General features: G+C 45.3%; 1 protein-coding gene across 7 annotated transcripts in view; it reads left to right on the forward strand.

Annotated features, from left to right (window-relative positions):
* The window catches only part of OSBPL1A (oxysterol binding protein like 1A), a 181469-nt gene that overhangs the window by 149092 nt on the left and 17062 nt on the right, over positions 1–15315 (forward strand). For all 7 annotated transcript variants that reach the window (XM_084779756.1, XM_084779759.1, XM_084779758.1 and 4 more), the window contains one exon: positions 1031–1106. In XM_084779756.1, the coding sequence (XP_084635882.1) occupies positions 1031–1106 (76 nt within the window). The remainder of the gene's footprint in view (positions 1–1030; positions 1107–15315) is intronic.

A 15315-nucleotide genomic window follows, 5' to 3' on the forward strand; every position in this document is an offset into this window, starting at 1 on the left:
TCGTCGTTTGTGTGGCTCTTGGGGCTGTTTTGGCTGTGTGCCTCCCTGCACATCCTGCCGTTGCACCTGTTTTCCTGGCAGCCTTGGCAGCCTTAGCTCATGGTCAACAGCTCTGAGGTCATTGTTAAACCAGGACTTCTGCACAGCATATATTCCTGGAGCCAGTATTTTCTCGTAGTTTCTGACCAGGTCTTAGCACAGTGTGGGCTGAATAAGACTTGTACCTGGCTCTGCATGTTCCACACAAGAAGCCAGCAGTCTGTGTAAGTGGTCCCTCTCAGAATTCCTTCCACACACTCTGTAGTTTTGTTTGGAATACATATTGCTGGTAATTTGGCTTCCTCATACATGAGTAATTAATGTTTTAGTAAAATACCACAAAAGGGTAAGTAGAGGCAATCCCAAGTGGAACTACTAGAGGCAAGCCTTTGTCAGTTTCTAAATGGTTAATAATTACCAGGCTTGAGGTTCTTTATCTTCTTTTCTTTTTTAAAAAAAAAAAAGCCTCTGAAAGCCAGTGTGGTGGTATATACTGTAATCCCAGCACTGCAGAGACAGTGCCCAGGCAAGATTGAATGCATAATACAGGGTCTCAGCTTTACTTCCATTTTGATAATTTGTATTTTCTCATTTAATTTTCTAAAAAGCTTTAGGTTCTAGGATGGCATTTTGTGTCCACCAGTTTGCTATACTGCTGTGACTTGCTAGATCACAATATGGCTGTTGGGTTTTGAGTCAGGTAACAGAAGTAGATCTGCCAGCACACAGAAAAACATATGGGGCTGTGTGATCTGGCCTTATCCTGAGGACCACGGTGCTGAAGACAAAGGGCCTGTTTAGTTGCTTTGACGTTATCAGGGGGTCAGAACACCAGTGAACAAGGACGGGCCCTGCTTTGCCTGTCTATGACAGTGCGCATTTTTACAGTGTCTCTGCACGTATTTGTGTCTGCATTTAGGTCAGTGATAACATGTTTTTCTTCCTAATGCCACTGGCATTAAAAATGAACTTTTTTCCCCCCTTTTTCCAGAACAAGCCTGCCTTCGCCCATGTTCTCCAGAAATGACTTTAGCATCTGGAGCATCCTCAGAAAATGCATTGGGATGGTGAGTCAACTTCTGTTTCTGTTTCCAGAGGCCACTGGCTTGATTACATATTCTTGGGAAGGGAGTCTTGAAAGAAATAACAAAGAAGTGTGGCCTAGCTGTTGTCAAAATACCCATGAGCGTGAAAAATTAAGCCTTACATTAGGTTTTCCGGGAAGAGTCAGGATCACTCTCTGCCATTTAAAGTGGCGTTCCTGTGACGTTCGTATAGGGAAGTAATGACATGCTTTTCTCCTGTGGCCACCAGGCTTGTCTTTCCCTCACCAGGAACAGATCCCACTACGGAGACTCCTGCTTGGCTTGGGCTTCTTTTCTGGGTGGGGCAGCTTTTGTGCCCTGGCTCTGAGGGTGGCATAGTAGGGCTACAGATCGTTTCCGTGCTACATTGTCAGGGCGGGGGCTCTAATCTGGGAGAGGGCGACAATGGCAGAATTCCCTCTTGCACTGCCTCCTGGGTTCTCTTGAAGGTACGGGTCAGCCCTGCCGCCTCATGGTAGGCTAGACGTCTCTTCTTACCATGATCCCCTAGGATGAGCCTAGGTGACCAAGAATGATGGCCATTGATAGCGCGGGCCTCACACTGCCCTGTGGAGCTGCCATGTAGTGCACCAGCTGGAACGCTCAGATCTGTCGTTGATCATGCCCTCCTGACGCGGGTGGCTTTCCAGTCACACCATGCACCCTGTACTCTCCTAGTGATCCTTTGCTCTGAGGTTGGGTACTGTCAGCAGAGACTTCCTAAGTGCCACTTCCAAGTGCTCATCCCAGAAGCAGCCAGCTGAAACCAGTGCCTTCTGAATCCTGCACAGAGAGCAGATCAGCTGTGCTTTGTGAAGCTGCCATGTCAGCCCTGCCCCTCCTTACAGTGAGACTTGAGCAAGGTGGTTCTCCTCCCTGAGCAGTGTGGCCTCCTGGGTCAAGTTGGGGTACTAGCTCACACTTTAGAGCTGTGTGCAAAGATAAGTAATTTACATGAAATGCCTAGATATCTGCTAGACGAGCATAGCGCTCAGTACACAGTAGTCTTAATGTGAGTAGGAACACCAGCTGAGAGTCAGAAAGTAGAGCTCAGCCTCCTTCAGTCAGATTAGGATTCTAGACAGGCTAATAGGGTAAATATGTACTCAATAAGATGATGATGACACAGCACTAAGCTACAGGTTGACACAAGTCACTTTAACAGTCTCTTTGTAACAGAAATTCAAAACAAAAATTTGTGTCCTGTGGAGTATTTCAGACCTTCAGTGGACACTACCTTTGTCATCTAAAGTGCTGTTGTTGGTGTGTGTGTGTGTGTGCGCGCACACACACATGCACCATACACATACACTCATATAATGAAACCAGTTTCACATGAGAATTATTATCATTGCCACAGTGACCTTTTTATATTAAAGCAATGCTGATTTCAACTCATTAAATTGATTCGTAACTTGCTGATAAACCAAAACTTGTGGTTTGGAAAACACTGTTCTCTCGGGCTGGAGGGATGGCTTAGAGGTCAAGAGCACTGGCTGTTTTTCCAGGGGTCCTGAGTTCAATTCCCAGCAACCACATGATGGCTCATAACCATCTAGAATGAGATCTGGTGCCCCCTTCTGGCGGGAATGCAGGCAGAGCATTGTATACATAATAAATCTAAAGACAGAGATCTTTATAAAGAAAGAAAAGGAAAAAGAAAACAAAGAAAAACACTGTCCTCTGTTCCTATAGAATCAATATATATCTGCCTTAAGCCTGGGTGGGAAAGGAGTTTGTATGAGCACATCACGTGTGGTTTGTCTTTTTGAACATTATAGAAAATGCAGCTGTTCATATGTCCCTTGTCTGAGCCTGTCTCCTGAATCAGCAGATGTCAGGTGTCATGGTGGTATCATGTGTAGTAGATGTTTGCGGAGGGGACCAACAGTATGCCTGTTTGTCTTTAGCAAGTTCCTGTCTCCATTAGAACGGATCTTTCTAAGTGAGGAGATGACGTCATGTTGGGTCAAGCCTGTCATTGTTCTCTCGAGGACTTGGCTCTGCTCTTATTTTTAGGTACACAGCTACATGTACAAAGAAGCACTTTGATGAGTCATAAATAAAGCAAACACAAACAGCTGTGTGGGTTGGTAGAGGTCTGTAGAGTGTAGAGCTGGGTGATTGAAGCATGGACAGAGAGCGGCAAGGAAAGCACCCATGGAGGTGACCCTGGATTTGTCACTGTGGGTTTAAGGGCGTCTGGACTGCTCTTCTGCTGCTGACTGTGGGCAGACTGCCTGTCCCGGGCAGCAGGCAGAGCCAGAAGGTGGGCAGCTGGGCAGCGGCGAAGGCGGCAGGGCGGTGCGAGCGGTATTACCATAGCCCAAACTGCATTCGGTATAACTTACTTAATATATGCCTGTGTCACCCTGCTCCAAAGGAAGCAAGTTGAGGCTTAGAAAACGTTGGATATTCTAAAGGAGTTTCTTTATGCCCATGACTCTCTCACAGTCAGTGCCAGTCAGACTTTGAAAAGTCGTAAACTTGCCTTGTGTTGTCACAGTTCTCCCCTGAGCGTTGTGTGGTCTCCGGGTTTGGTAATACAATGTTTGATTGTTTGGTTTCTTTCTCAAGATGCGACCTTGTATGCAGCCTAGGCTAGGTTTGAACTCTGAATCCTCCTGCCTCTGTCTCCCAAGTACTGGGATTAGGAACATTCGCCACCATGTCTGCCTTACAAGTTTTAAAGATAGCCGAGAAAATGTACTAAGTCCTATCTGAGCCATTTGCCCTGTCCCTGTACTCGAGGTCACACTGATAGTGTGTGAGCGCCACCAGGGATCAGCCTCACAGTTTAACACTGATCTGAATCCCCCTAGTTAATGGCACACTCAAACAGTGATGTGTAGTGCAATGGCAAGTGTGGGTTTCAAAACTCACGGCGGGGTAAACGGGTCTCTGGGAATTGGAGTGGTCAACATAATGAATTCCAGACCAACCAATGAGACTAACTGGAGGTACATCACTGCTGGGGGTGGCAGGGGTCTAATTTGGTGACCATTAAGGAATGGCCCTGTGTTCGCAGCTCAGGCATTTACCACCGTGTAACCACACAGGTAGTCTAACACCTCTATAGCAGGGCTCGCTCTCTCTCCCCCCCCCCCCCCCCCCCCCCGCTTCCCCCAGCACAACATATTTTGCTTTGTTTCTAAAAAGTATAGGAGCTCACATTTCTTACACCTTTGCAATCCTTCCTTTCCTTTCCCATTTTGTTTTGGACAGGCTTTTGTTAACGGGTATCAGACTACATTGCATGAAGTAAACACTTTATATAACTAGAATTCGATATAGATCTCTTTGTGGTTAAAGCAGTGCCCAACAACTTCTCAGCTCTCCTGTGGTACTGGCCCTGAGAAGCCTTTGCTCTATTGTCATGTCCAAAGGTCTCCTGAAGCCGTCACCTGCTTCTCCTGTCCCTGGCTTCTGAGGCTTTGTCAGCAGGCCCATCTGCAGGTCCAGCTTTGGGAGTCTTGCCCGCAGTCTGCACAGACCAGCCCCTGGGCCTGGGAAAGGAGCTGTGCCCTCACTGCAGGCCTGTGTGCATCCCTGCACTTGCAGCACTACCAGCTTAGTGCTTAGCGACTGTTAGTGGTGACAGACATCTGGTTTATGATGAAGGCTGACTTTTAACACGACAATTCTGAAGCACTCTGCGGGCTCTGTGGAATCCGCTGCCACCGAGAGCTGCTTGTTTGTCATCATTTGTTGACAAAGTGCACAATCAAAGTGTTTGCTAACATCTCAAAAGCATAAAGCTCTGTTTCCCCTTATACTTTGCATTTCTATTCTTTCTTCTAAAATATATTTATTTATTTATTAAGTATATAGTGTTTTGCCGGCATGTACACCTGCACCCCAGGAGAGGGCACAGTCTCATTCTAGATAGCTGTGAGCCACCATGTGGTTGCTGGGAATTGAACTCAGGACCTTTGGAAGAACAGGCAATGTTCCTAACCTCTGAGCCATTTCTCCAGCCCTGTATTTCTATTCTTTATTTCCTACAGAAATTAATTAAATTGCATTGAACTAATTCTTATCTCTGAAAATCCTTTATCGATTACTTTGTATTTCACTACCACAAAATGTATCTAAAATGAATGTTAACATGGCCATAAAACATTAAGGCTAAAAGTTTCTTAGTGCTATTTATTATTATAAATAGTATATCAGTGGTAACTATATAGGTGCAACATTTCTATAATCTGTACATAAAATGTAATAACTTCTGTTTGTGTGTGAGTGGGATGGCCTTGTTACAGTTAGACTTGCACATCTATGTGACCCTTTCCAACTGCAAAAATGAGAGTGAAACTTTGGAACAGTATGTTATTTTAACAGACACCATGCTTGAGAAACACATGCACACTAACAGGCAGATGGGAGTAGGAGTTTGTGGGGTTTGTAGCATCTAGGATTGTCATTCAGTTCTTTGTACCTCCTCAGATACAGGCCAAAAATTATAGTGCATTATCAAAAATAATTTTTATGATCTATAAGCTCACAAATCAATCAGGACTTCTTTCATTGTTTTTAAAAGCAGAACTTTGGCCCCTACTGTGATCTGGCCAATGGACAGGACATTCTCCACAGTTGAGTGGAGAGCAGGGACAGACTCTGACATGAACTCTGGTGCCCCATATTTGACCACTCCCCCATGGTGGGGAGGCCTGATGGCACTCAGAGAAAGGATAAGCAGGCTACCAAGATGAGACTTGATAACCTATGACCATAAAGTGAGGGAGGAGGTCCCCCTCGGTCACAGACCTAGGGGAGGGGAATAGGGTGAAAGTGGGAAGGAGGGAGGAACAAGTGAGGGGAAAACAATTGAGATGTAATCTGAATAAATTAATTAAATAAAAAAAAAAGAAAGAGAAAAAAAGAAAAGCAGAACTTTGGAAAACTGACGGGGTTTGGTTCCCTTTTGTGGCAGCTGTGGGCCTCTTGGTTTGGGGGACGTCACAAGAGGCCCTCCCAGGGCTCGCCCAGCTGTACTCACTCACACAGTTCTTTGTCCCAGTGGTGCCCAGCCCTTTAGGGATCGCCCATCTGCACCCACTCATGCACTTCTTTGACCCTGTAGAAGGGTTTGGAAAAGCTTTACTTTCCCCCAAAGCAGCATACCTTTGCCATGTTTGTTTACACACACACACACACACACACACACATATGTATATGTATATATATACATATATATATACATATACATATATAGCCTTTGTTACCTTGGCCTCTGAAATATGTGTTAGCAACTTTTCTACCACTGTGACAAGTTACCTGCTATAAACAATATGAGGGAAAAAAGATTCGTTTGGGCTTCCTGATCCAGAGCTTTAGTCAGAGCCTGACTGGAGCCTGGGGATGAGGAGAGTGTGTGGTTAGGGGCAGCTGCACAGGGGGGCACCCTCTAGGGACCTGCCCTCTTCATCCAGGCCTCGGATCCCACCACCTGCTAAGTGCTGCCACCAGGTGTGGATTCCATCCCTGAAGTCAGAGATTGTCTGTCCCAGTCACCTCTGGCTGATGGCATTCACCCACCAGGGGCCAAGCTTCCACATGGAGCCATAACTACCTCCCCAAAAACCACATACTTACTTGACTAGAATACAGGGAAAGTTGGAAGCTTTGCCACACCAGCTATGCTGTAAACACTGACTTGAGACTGAAGCACAAAGTAATAAAACGAAATTTGACATCACCACCACCTTCAGAGTTTCACCTAAAGTCAGAAAATCTCCATCAAGCACTGCCAGAAGTCGCAGTGCACAGCTCCACAGCTGAAGGAAGGCATGGGCCCAGTGGGTGAGTGGTACCTTGGGTAAAGGCTGTGCCTACACTCATATACTTGATATCTGAAGCTCTGAGGGCTTTCACACTTGTGGACAACAACAACAAAAAAATGTTTACAGTAATTCAGGTGGAGGTTGTGTGTCTTGTAGTTTTACTTTTTAAGTGACAAGCATGGTAAGGCCTCCTGGGGAACTTAGCCCCGGTGCTGTCCCGGGCCTGTCAGAGCTGGGCGAGAGTGGGTTGGCGTGCTAGCCAGGGCTCCCCTCTCCCTTCCGCACTCCCTCCTAACTTGTCCAGCCAGCTCATAGAGCCTCAAGGCTCAGACACCATTCAGCAATCACCTAATTTTCGTTCTTCTTCCCGATAGCTTTTCTTGTATTTTCTTTCCCATTTTCCTGCTGATACTACTAAGGTGCCCTATGCAACTGGCTTAACACCCAGACATGTCACTTTTCTGCCTCATTGTCATCTGTGTCTGGGTGCGTGTCTTCCATGTGGCCTTCACATGTCTGTGAGGACCGAGGTGAGGCAGCTATAAGTGCCTACTGTAGACTGTTTCCAGAAAGTCTCGCGGTGTTCTAGCCTCACTGCACAGTAATGGCCATCTCACCTAACGACAAACTACTAACTGCGTGAGTGACTTCTTGACAGGAGTGAGGACTGACTGACACTAGACTAGAGCAGGGCAGTGGAGCCTCCAAGGCCTCAAATGTAAGGACCTACTGTCATTGCTACAGTATTTATAGCTGTGGGAAGCAGACATGGAGGAAGGATCCAGGGCCAGCTTCATCCTAAGGAACAAAGCTGCTGCCAGCCCCAGAACCCAGAAGCCCACGGAGTGCTTGGTCACACCACTGCTCATCAGTGGCTGCCCGAGTGACAGGGTACACAGGCTTATCCAGACACCCCAGGTTTCTCCTGATAATGCACATCTTAGCCACTTGCACCTTTAAATATTAAGATGATAAGCTCTATGTTTAGAAAATATTTTTCACTTCAGCTGAGCTCAAACTGGTCTTGTTTATGGCTTGTTTGTATGGTGCTGAAATGAGGAGAGGGCCTGCCTCCCCTGTCTCTCTACAGTTTGTCAGCCGATGAGCAGGTCCAGTTAGGAGTGTCTTCAGTTGTATCATTGGTTGCTGTTAGTTTGCACTGATAAATTTAAACTTTGCTTTAGCTAGACCACAAGGTAGAGTTGCCTGGAATAAATATTTAAGTTTCCCAGCTGATTTCAGCTCAGTGATAAAAGTGTTCCAGCTAATGTTTTCTTCCTGAAGCTTGGCCTTTGGAATACTTGTTTTCCTGTTACGTGCTAATTTGTTTATACACTAGTCAGAGGCTACCACAGCAGGCATTACTGGGTTAGAACAAGTAACAGTATACCTGGACTACCGAGGACTAGGAGGGATGGAAGGGAAATATACATTGCATCGTGTTTTCTGTTACCTACTTAGGACACTGTAAGCTTTAGAAACCAAAGTAAGAACAAGATTATTTTTAATTTATTTCAGACAATGGAGGAAATAAATTTGCCAGCCCATTGGCATGCTTTCAAATAGCTTGCTGTGTGCTCTTGAGAGGTCAGGGCTGTTTTCATGGCCATCTGGGCAATGTGCATGCATTTCCTCTATGCTTTAGCCCCACCTACCCCTAATAGACACGTGTGTGTGTGGGGGGGGGGGGGCAGTGCATGTGTATGTTAGGCTGTTTGGAGGGGTATTGGCTTTTTTTCCCCCAAGGTTCAAAGCATCCAGTTTTTGTTTGAAGGCTTCTAAGAGGGATGTTGTTTTTAAGACAGGGTCTCATTCTGTAGCCCTGGACCAGACTACCCTTCAACTCCCAGAGACCCGCCTGCCTCTGCCTCCCCCGTGCTGGGGTTAAGGTCGTGTTAAAGCCACCACCAGCTCCTTCTTAGTCTTTTATTTGGCCAAGATGATTGGCTTTCTCTTTGCTTGAGTGTTTACATTCTGAGTTCCTATAATAAAGATAGGCTTAAATTATTCTATGTTACAGAGGTTTTTTTTTTTTTCAAGAACTTTTAAGAATTTGAGGAGCTTCTAGTTATCTGCCTATTAATCTGGTGGTAAACTTGTTTGCCTCTTGTGAAGTTTGTACCCCACTCTTTAAGCAAGGAAAGCCTCGCCAGACAATACTGGCTAACTAGTAAATGGCCCTGTCCTTCTGCTGCCTTGATTTTTCCTGTTAGTGACCCTCAGGGAAACAGCAGTACACATAGCATTGCTTGAGAGTTGGAGTCACTGAGCCAGGATCCCTAGTAAATAGCACACCAGGCCCCTGCGAGAAACTACGGTCCCGATTGGCCATAGCTAGGGAAGGGTAGAAACACCCCACCCCAGTCATCTGCTTATTCAGGGAAAACTCACTAGTCTCTAGTGTTTTTCCAGGGGATGGGGTTAAGGGAGGGAAAAATCTAGAATTACAGCTATTCTTCATTTCTTTAATAAATAAATATTTTAAATTTTTTTTTAAGATAACTCTGTCATGCACAACACAGGAAGAGAGCTGACCTGGAAATAACGAGTTCTTATTTCATGCTGTCCAGTAGTCACGAGGCACTGCTATGTCCTTGGTGTGTAGATCCTCCCAGTGACTTAAGGAGCCCTTCCCTCACTCTCCAGCTTTCCCGGCGTCTAGCCATGAGCTGTGCTGCTGTCTCTGCTACTGTCTCGGCAGCTGGCTCCCAACACCTGCCTCCTGACACCTGCCTCCCAACCCTTGCATCTGGGAAGCATGGGAGGGTCTAAGTTCCTGTGCACATTGCTAGTGATGATACTAATAATTTGATAACATTTATTGCTTACTTAGTGTGTCTGCCCAGTTGTATTTTATATGAACTAGTTCATGTAAGGCTTTCAGACTCTATGAGCTGTGCAGTGACTCTTGTCCCACTTTGGTCAGCCTTGTTCATGGCCACATAAGAAGAAATGTGGAGCTATGATCTAGATGTGGGTGTTGTTAGGTACACGAGCTTCTGGGGGATGCCATTAACAACTTCCACGCCCTTTCTTCTGGAGTGTGTGTGTGTGTGTGTGTGTGTGTGTGTGTGTGTGTGTGTCTGTGTGTTTGTGTGTGTCTGTGTGTATGTTTGTGGGTGTGTGTCTGTATGTGTGTATGTGTTTACATCTGTGTGTCTGTGTGTATGTTTGTGTGTGTGTGTCTATGTGTGTATATGTGTTTGCATCTGTGTGTATGTGTGTGTTTGTGTGTCTGTGTCTGTGTATGTTTGTGTGTGTGTGTCTGTATGTGTGTATATGTGTTTGCATGTGTGTGTGTGTGTGTCTGTGTGTGAAATGTACCCTCTCCCCCTTCCCTTTCCTCTAGTCCCTCCCACACAGCCCCACGCCATCCCTTCTTCTCTCTCAAATGCATGATCTCTGTTCATCCTGTCACATGTTTTACTCCTAATGAGAAGAAAAATACATATTAATTTTAGGAAATGTGCATACTGAGTGAGCAATAATAATTGCCAGTTCTTACAGTTTAGCAAATATGTACAATATCTCTTCTTTCTCCAAACATCATGTCAAAGGCCATACACAAAACCACAAAGAAAGTAATGTATGCTAACATTTCATAAACAAAATAAATGAACACATTTAGATGAAATTAGCCTCCTACTAACCAGAGAAAGCATGAGTGGGAAAGCGTGCCCGTGGGATGGAGAGGGGGCTCAGCAATTAAGAGCACAGGTTGCTCCTGCAGAGGCCTAGGTTTGCCTCATTGCACCTCATGGTTGCTCAGAGCCACCCCTGACTCCAGTTCCGGAGAATCTGATGCCCCCTGCTGGTTCTCTGGGCCCCACGCGTGCATGTGGTGCATACACATACATGCAGGCAAAGCAACACATGCACATATTTTTAAAAAATACACCATTAACATTCCTTAGGCACATTTTATTAATATTTATTTTCACTTAATTATATTCAAATATAAAATAATTATTGTTTAGTTGTATAAGTTTATATTTGCACATTTGTGTTTCACTGTATAATTTTATGTGAGCAAAATGTATTTAAAATGTAAGGGTTTAAATAAATTTTATGATTCCATATGGACAAAAGAAGATATGTAAGATTTTCACATTGCCAGCTGATGATAACCATTGTTATCTTCTTGGTGCTCCAGTCTTGTACACATATAATCTACAAACATATATGTATCAAAATTATGTTTCTTTTTATTTTGTTTTATGTCTTGTTTTTCAGGCTTGAACTTCTTTTTAGAATGAGGGAAAAAAATCACAGCAACTTTTGAAAAATGAGTAATTGGTAACTACTCAAAGTGATGTAAATCTAAAATACTAACAAATGTTAGTAATCAACCAACTGTCTTGTGTTTTCCATCATGCCTAGTCTTCTATTGAGGACAGCATACTCGTGTTATAGGTGATGGAAACATTGTGTTTTCTATCAAGGAAAACTAGAGAGGAAATTTTCTCAGATATGATTAATCAAAATTTGCCCTTCAAACTTTTATTTCTTAAAATCCTTCATTTTTTTTCCCAGAACAGTTTTAGGTTTGTATAAAAATTATTGAAGTTGCAAGAGTTGTAAAGTCCTCTGTTGGACCATCTGCACAGTGTTCTCTGGTTGGCACCCTTCACTAAATAGTGCCTTTGTATAACTGATGGACCCAGCGTGATCCCCAGCTGTAGCTGACATGGGGCTCATCCCTGGTTGTCTTGCGTTAATGTCATGGCACATGTCTGTCATAGCATCTGAGCGATGCCCTGGGCTTCACCTCCTCATACACCACCCTGCTTTGCAGCAGGACACCTGCTGGTCTTCAGATTGTTGTAGTGGTGGGAATCACAGCTGACAGCCTTTAGATCAGCACCCTTCATCCCTAGCATGTTGTAGTGGTGGGAATCACAGCTGACAGCCTTTAGGTCAGCACCCTTCATCCCTAGCATGTTGTAGTGGTGGGAATCACAGCTGACAGCCTTTAGGTCAGCACCCTTCATCCCTAGCATGTTGTAGTGGTGGGAATCACAGCTGACAGCCTTTAGATCAGCATCCCTCATCCCTAGCATGTTGTAGTGGTGGGAATCACAGCTGACAGCCTTTAGATCAGCACCCTTCATCCCTAGCATGTTGTAGTGGTGGGAATCACAGCTGACAGCCTTTAGGTCAGCACCCTTCATCCCTAGCATGTTGTAGTGGTGGAAATCACAGCTGACAGCCTTTAGATCAGCATCCCTCATCCCTAGCATGTTGTAGTGGTGGGAATCACAGCTGACAGCCTTTAGGTCAGCACCCTTCATCCCTAGCATGTTGTAGTGGTGGGAATCACAGCTGACAGCCTTTAGGTCAGCATCCCTCATCCCTAGCATGTTGTAGTGGTGGGAATCACAGCTGACAGCCTTTAGGTCAGCATCCTTCATCCCTAGCATGTTGTAGTGGTGGGAATCACAGCTGACAGCCTTTAGGTCAGCATCCTTCATCCCTAGCATGTTCAGGTTTCTCCTGTGTCTCTTCAGAGCTTGCCTGCTCCTTTCCTTTTAGTGAAGCTCTGACAGTGCTTGCTGACAGCTACTTGAGAAGTAATAAAGTTGGGACAAGGGGAATGGGATGTCCAAGTGCAGCAGGGCACAAGTGCTTGCAGTGTGCCCCCCTTAGGGGTGACATCCAGATTATAAGATACTGTCCTGGGGCTGGAAAGTAGCTCAGCAGTTCCATATCCTTGCTCTTCCAGAGGACCCAGGTTCAATTCCCAGCACCTACATGGTGCTTTGCAACCACTTCCAGGGAATTCAATGCCCTCTTCTGACCTCTAGGTACCAGGCATACATGTTGTGTATATGTATATGTGTATATACAGGCAGGCAAAATACCCCACACACCCCCACACATATACACTGTCCCTTTCATCATAAATTGTTATTACTCAGCAAGATTAGCTGATCAGTACTCATAAGAGGGGATAATGTAAACTAACAAGATCAAATGCTAAATTGTGAACATTGGATTGACACACTCCTAGTGTCTGAAGGAACAAGAAATGGGATGCCTGGGGATGGCAGACCTGAACTAGGCCTGGACATCTGCTAGGGAAGTTTAGTGAAGAGAGCAGGGCTCCCCACGTTATGAGTGACCACACTGACTGTCACTGCCTGAGACAGTGCTATGTCATAGGTTCTTAGCTGAGTATTTGCTGAATAAGAGTGAACATGACCGAGCAAAGGGGAAGCCGCGGAAAAGTCTGGCCACTCCAGCGTGAGTGGAGGCATGAAGTAGCATGCCTTCAGAGGACATTTGGTTCCTTTCACTTACTAATATTTCACCTGCACAGGCTTGTCCCCTAGCCTCTCCATCAAGAAGTCTACTTGAAGCTAGATGCGCCCGTGTTATGGAAGAGACACGATTAAACACTTCATGGAATGTGCATGTCTTAAGTGGCTTTACTCAGTAATATGTGTGCTGTTTCCTAACGTGCCCAGGACTGCTCTGAGTGTTCTCCAAACAGATTCGTGTCTCTGTGCTTTGTGCTAAATGCTATTAGGTTTATCATTGAGGAAACTGGCACAGAGCTGAACGTGGCCAAAACTCGAGTTAACAAATGATGAAGCCAGTTGTTAGGCTGATTTGATTCAGTGGTCTTAACATGTATGTTGTGACTCCCCTCACCGCCCCCCAAAAACTAGTGAATGTATAGGAGTAGTATATAGAGCTGATGCCAGACTTCTAAGAGCAAAAGAGTTTCCCTTTCCTGTACATAGACCTGTGTATGTATACATAGGAATACACATCTCTATTCACTACACAGAGCAGTGTGCACATGTCAGTAACACACCTCTGTCTGGAAGAGTGCTGGAGCATTATCTCTGAGTCAGGGTGGAGAAGCAAAGGAAGAGATATTTTCTTATTTTTACTGTGTGTGTGTGTGTGTGTGTGCGCGCGCGCGCGCCCATGTACTTACCAGAGGAAGAATTTGGGTGTCCTGTTCTATTGTTTCCTGCCTTCTTCCCTTGAGACAAGGGTTTTCCACTGAACCAGAAGCCGGAAATCCCCACTGGGTTTCCTGTCTCTGACCTCCACAGCACTGGGGTTACAGGCACGTGCCCAACCACATCTGGCTTTTTACATGGGGGCTGGGGATCTGAACTCAGGTCCTCCTTTGAGGGGTCCCTTCATTTATCAGAAGGAAAGCAGACCTCATGAAGAGATAAGAATGAAAACCCAGTGCAGATTGACTTCATCAACCTGGACCAGACTTCGGGGAGCCTGATGCCACGTGGTTCCTTGTCAGCATATTTCAAACACAGCACAATTTGGGGAAAGGTTTCCAGACAGCAGTCAGTCCAGTCAGTCCAAGTCCAGGTGCACAGTAAAGCTTAAGGGGGGACTACATAGAAACCCCCTCACAAAATGCATGTGGGCATGAGGGTGGCTTCTATAGCTTAAAAGACCTAGAATCCACTGTGGTCCCCACCAATAGCATAAAGGTCAGTAGGTCATAGAGTGAGTATATGTGCTATCTCCCCTAAGGATGGGTCATGAGCTAGGGAGGGAAGAGTCTGCAGTAATCATCCTGGGGAATTAGATGCGGTCGGTCTGTACAGAGAGCAAGAAGAGCACCAGTTTGTTAGCAACCTCCAGCCTCAGCTTTCTGCATGGAATGCAGGTATTTGATTTTATCTCCACCGTTGAGGTTCCTTCTCTATGTGACTAGCATTGCTGGTTCTGTTAGTGATTCGATCCGAGTACAAGACCCTCTACACTTGGGAAGCAAGTGCTCTTATCCACTTGGCACTTTTATACCAAGAATACCATATACTATGCTTTTTTTAAAAAAGTAAATTATATTTCCAAGTGGACGAGGAGTCTGGCACATCTTGATTAAAACAAAGCTTAGTGGTTCCACTGCTCATGACTTATCCCAACAGTGACTGTGGGTTTAATACGATGTTGGCAGTGCATAGCTGAGTCTTGTCTTGCTTTACAGACCCTTTTTCTTTCCCATGTCCCTCATGATGCAGCAGGAACATTCTCTTCAATGTGTTGAGCTGCTGCTTGTCTGTTCTGCACATTCTGGCTGTTTGACGTTGTGTGATTTTAATTGTGCAGGCCAGTAAAAGGCAGATGTATAGGAGAGTCAGTGTTGAGTTTGTTGGGATTGACCCTGGCTTGCAGCTAGGACTGTCTACCTGGCCAGATAATGTTAGCCAGAAGGCGTCATAAGAGACCAGATTCCAAAGGGATCGGTGGATAAGGGTAGGAAGAATTTGGAAAGATCACCAAGCATTCTAGAATATGAAGATAAGTTTGTCACTTAATGTTACTAATGAAAGTATCCTCTGATAATACTTGCTACCAATGCATGGTAAACAGAGTCAAACGGTGGCACTTCCATGTCAGAGAGTCTTGTCCAGTGTGTGAGT

The sequence above is a fragment of the Acomys minous genome (assembly GCF_964271855.1).
Source record: "Acomys minous genome assembly, chromosome: 4".
In the NCBI taxonomy this organism is placed as follows: domain Eukaryota; kingdom Metazoa; phylum Chordata; class Mammalia; order Rodentia; family Muridae; genus Acomys; species Acomys minous.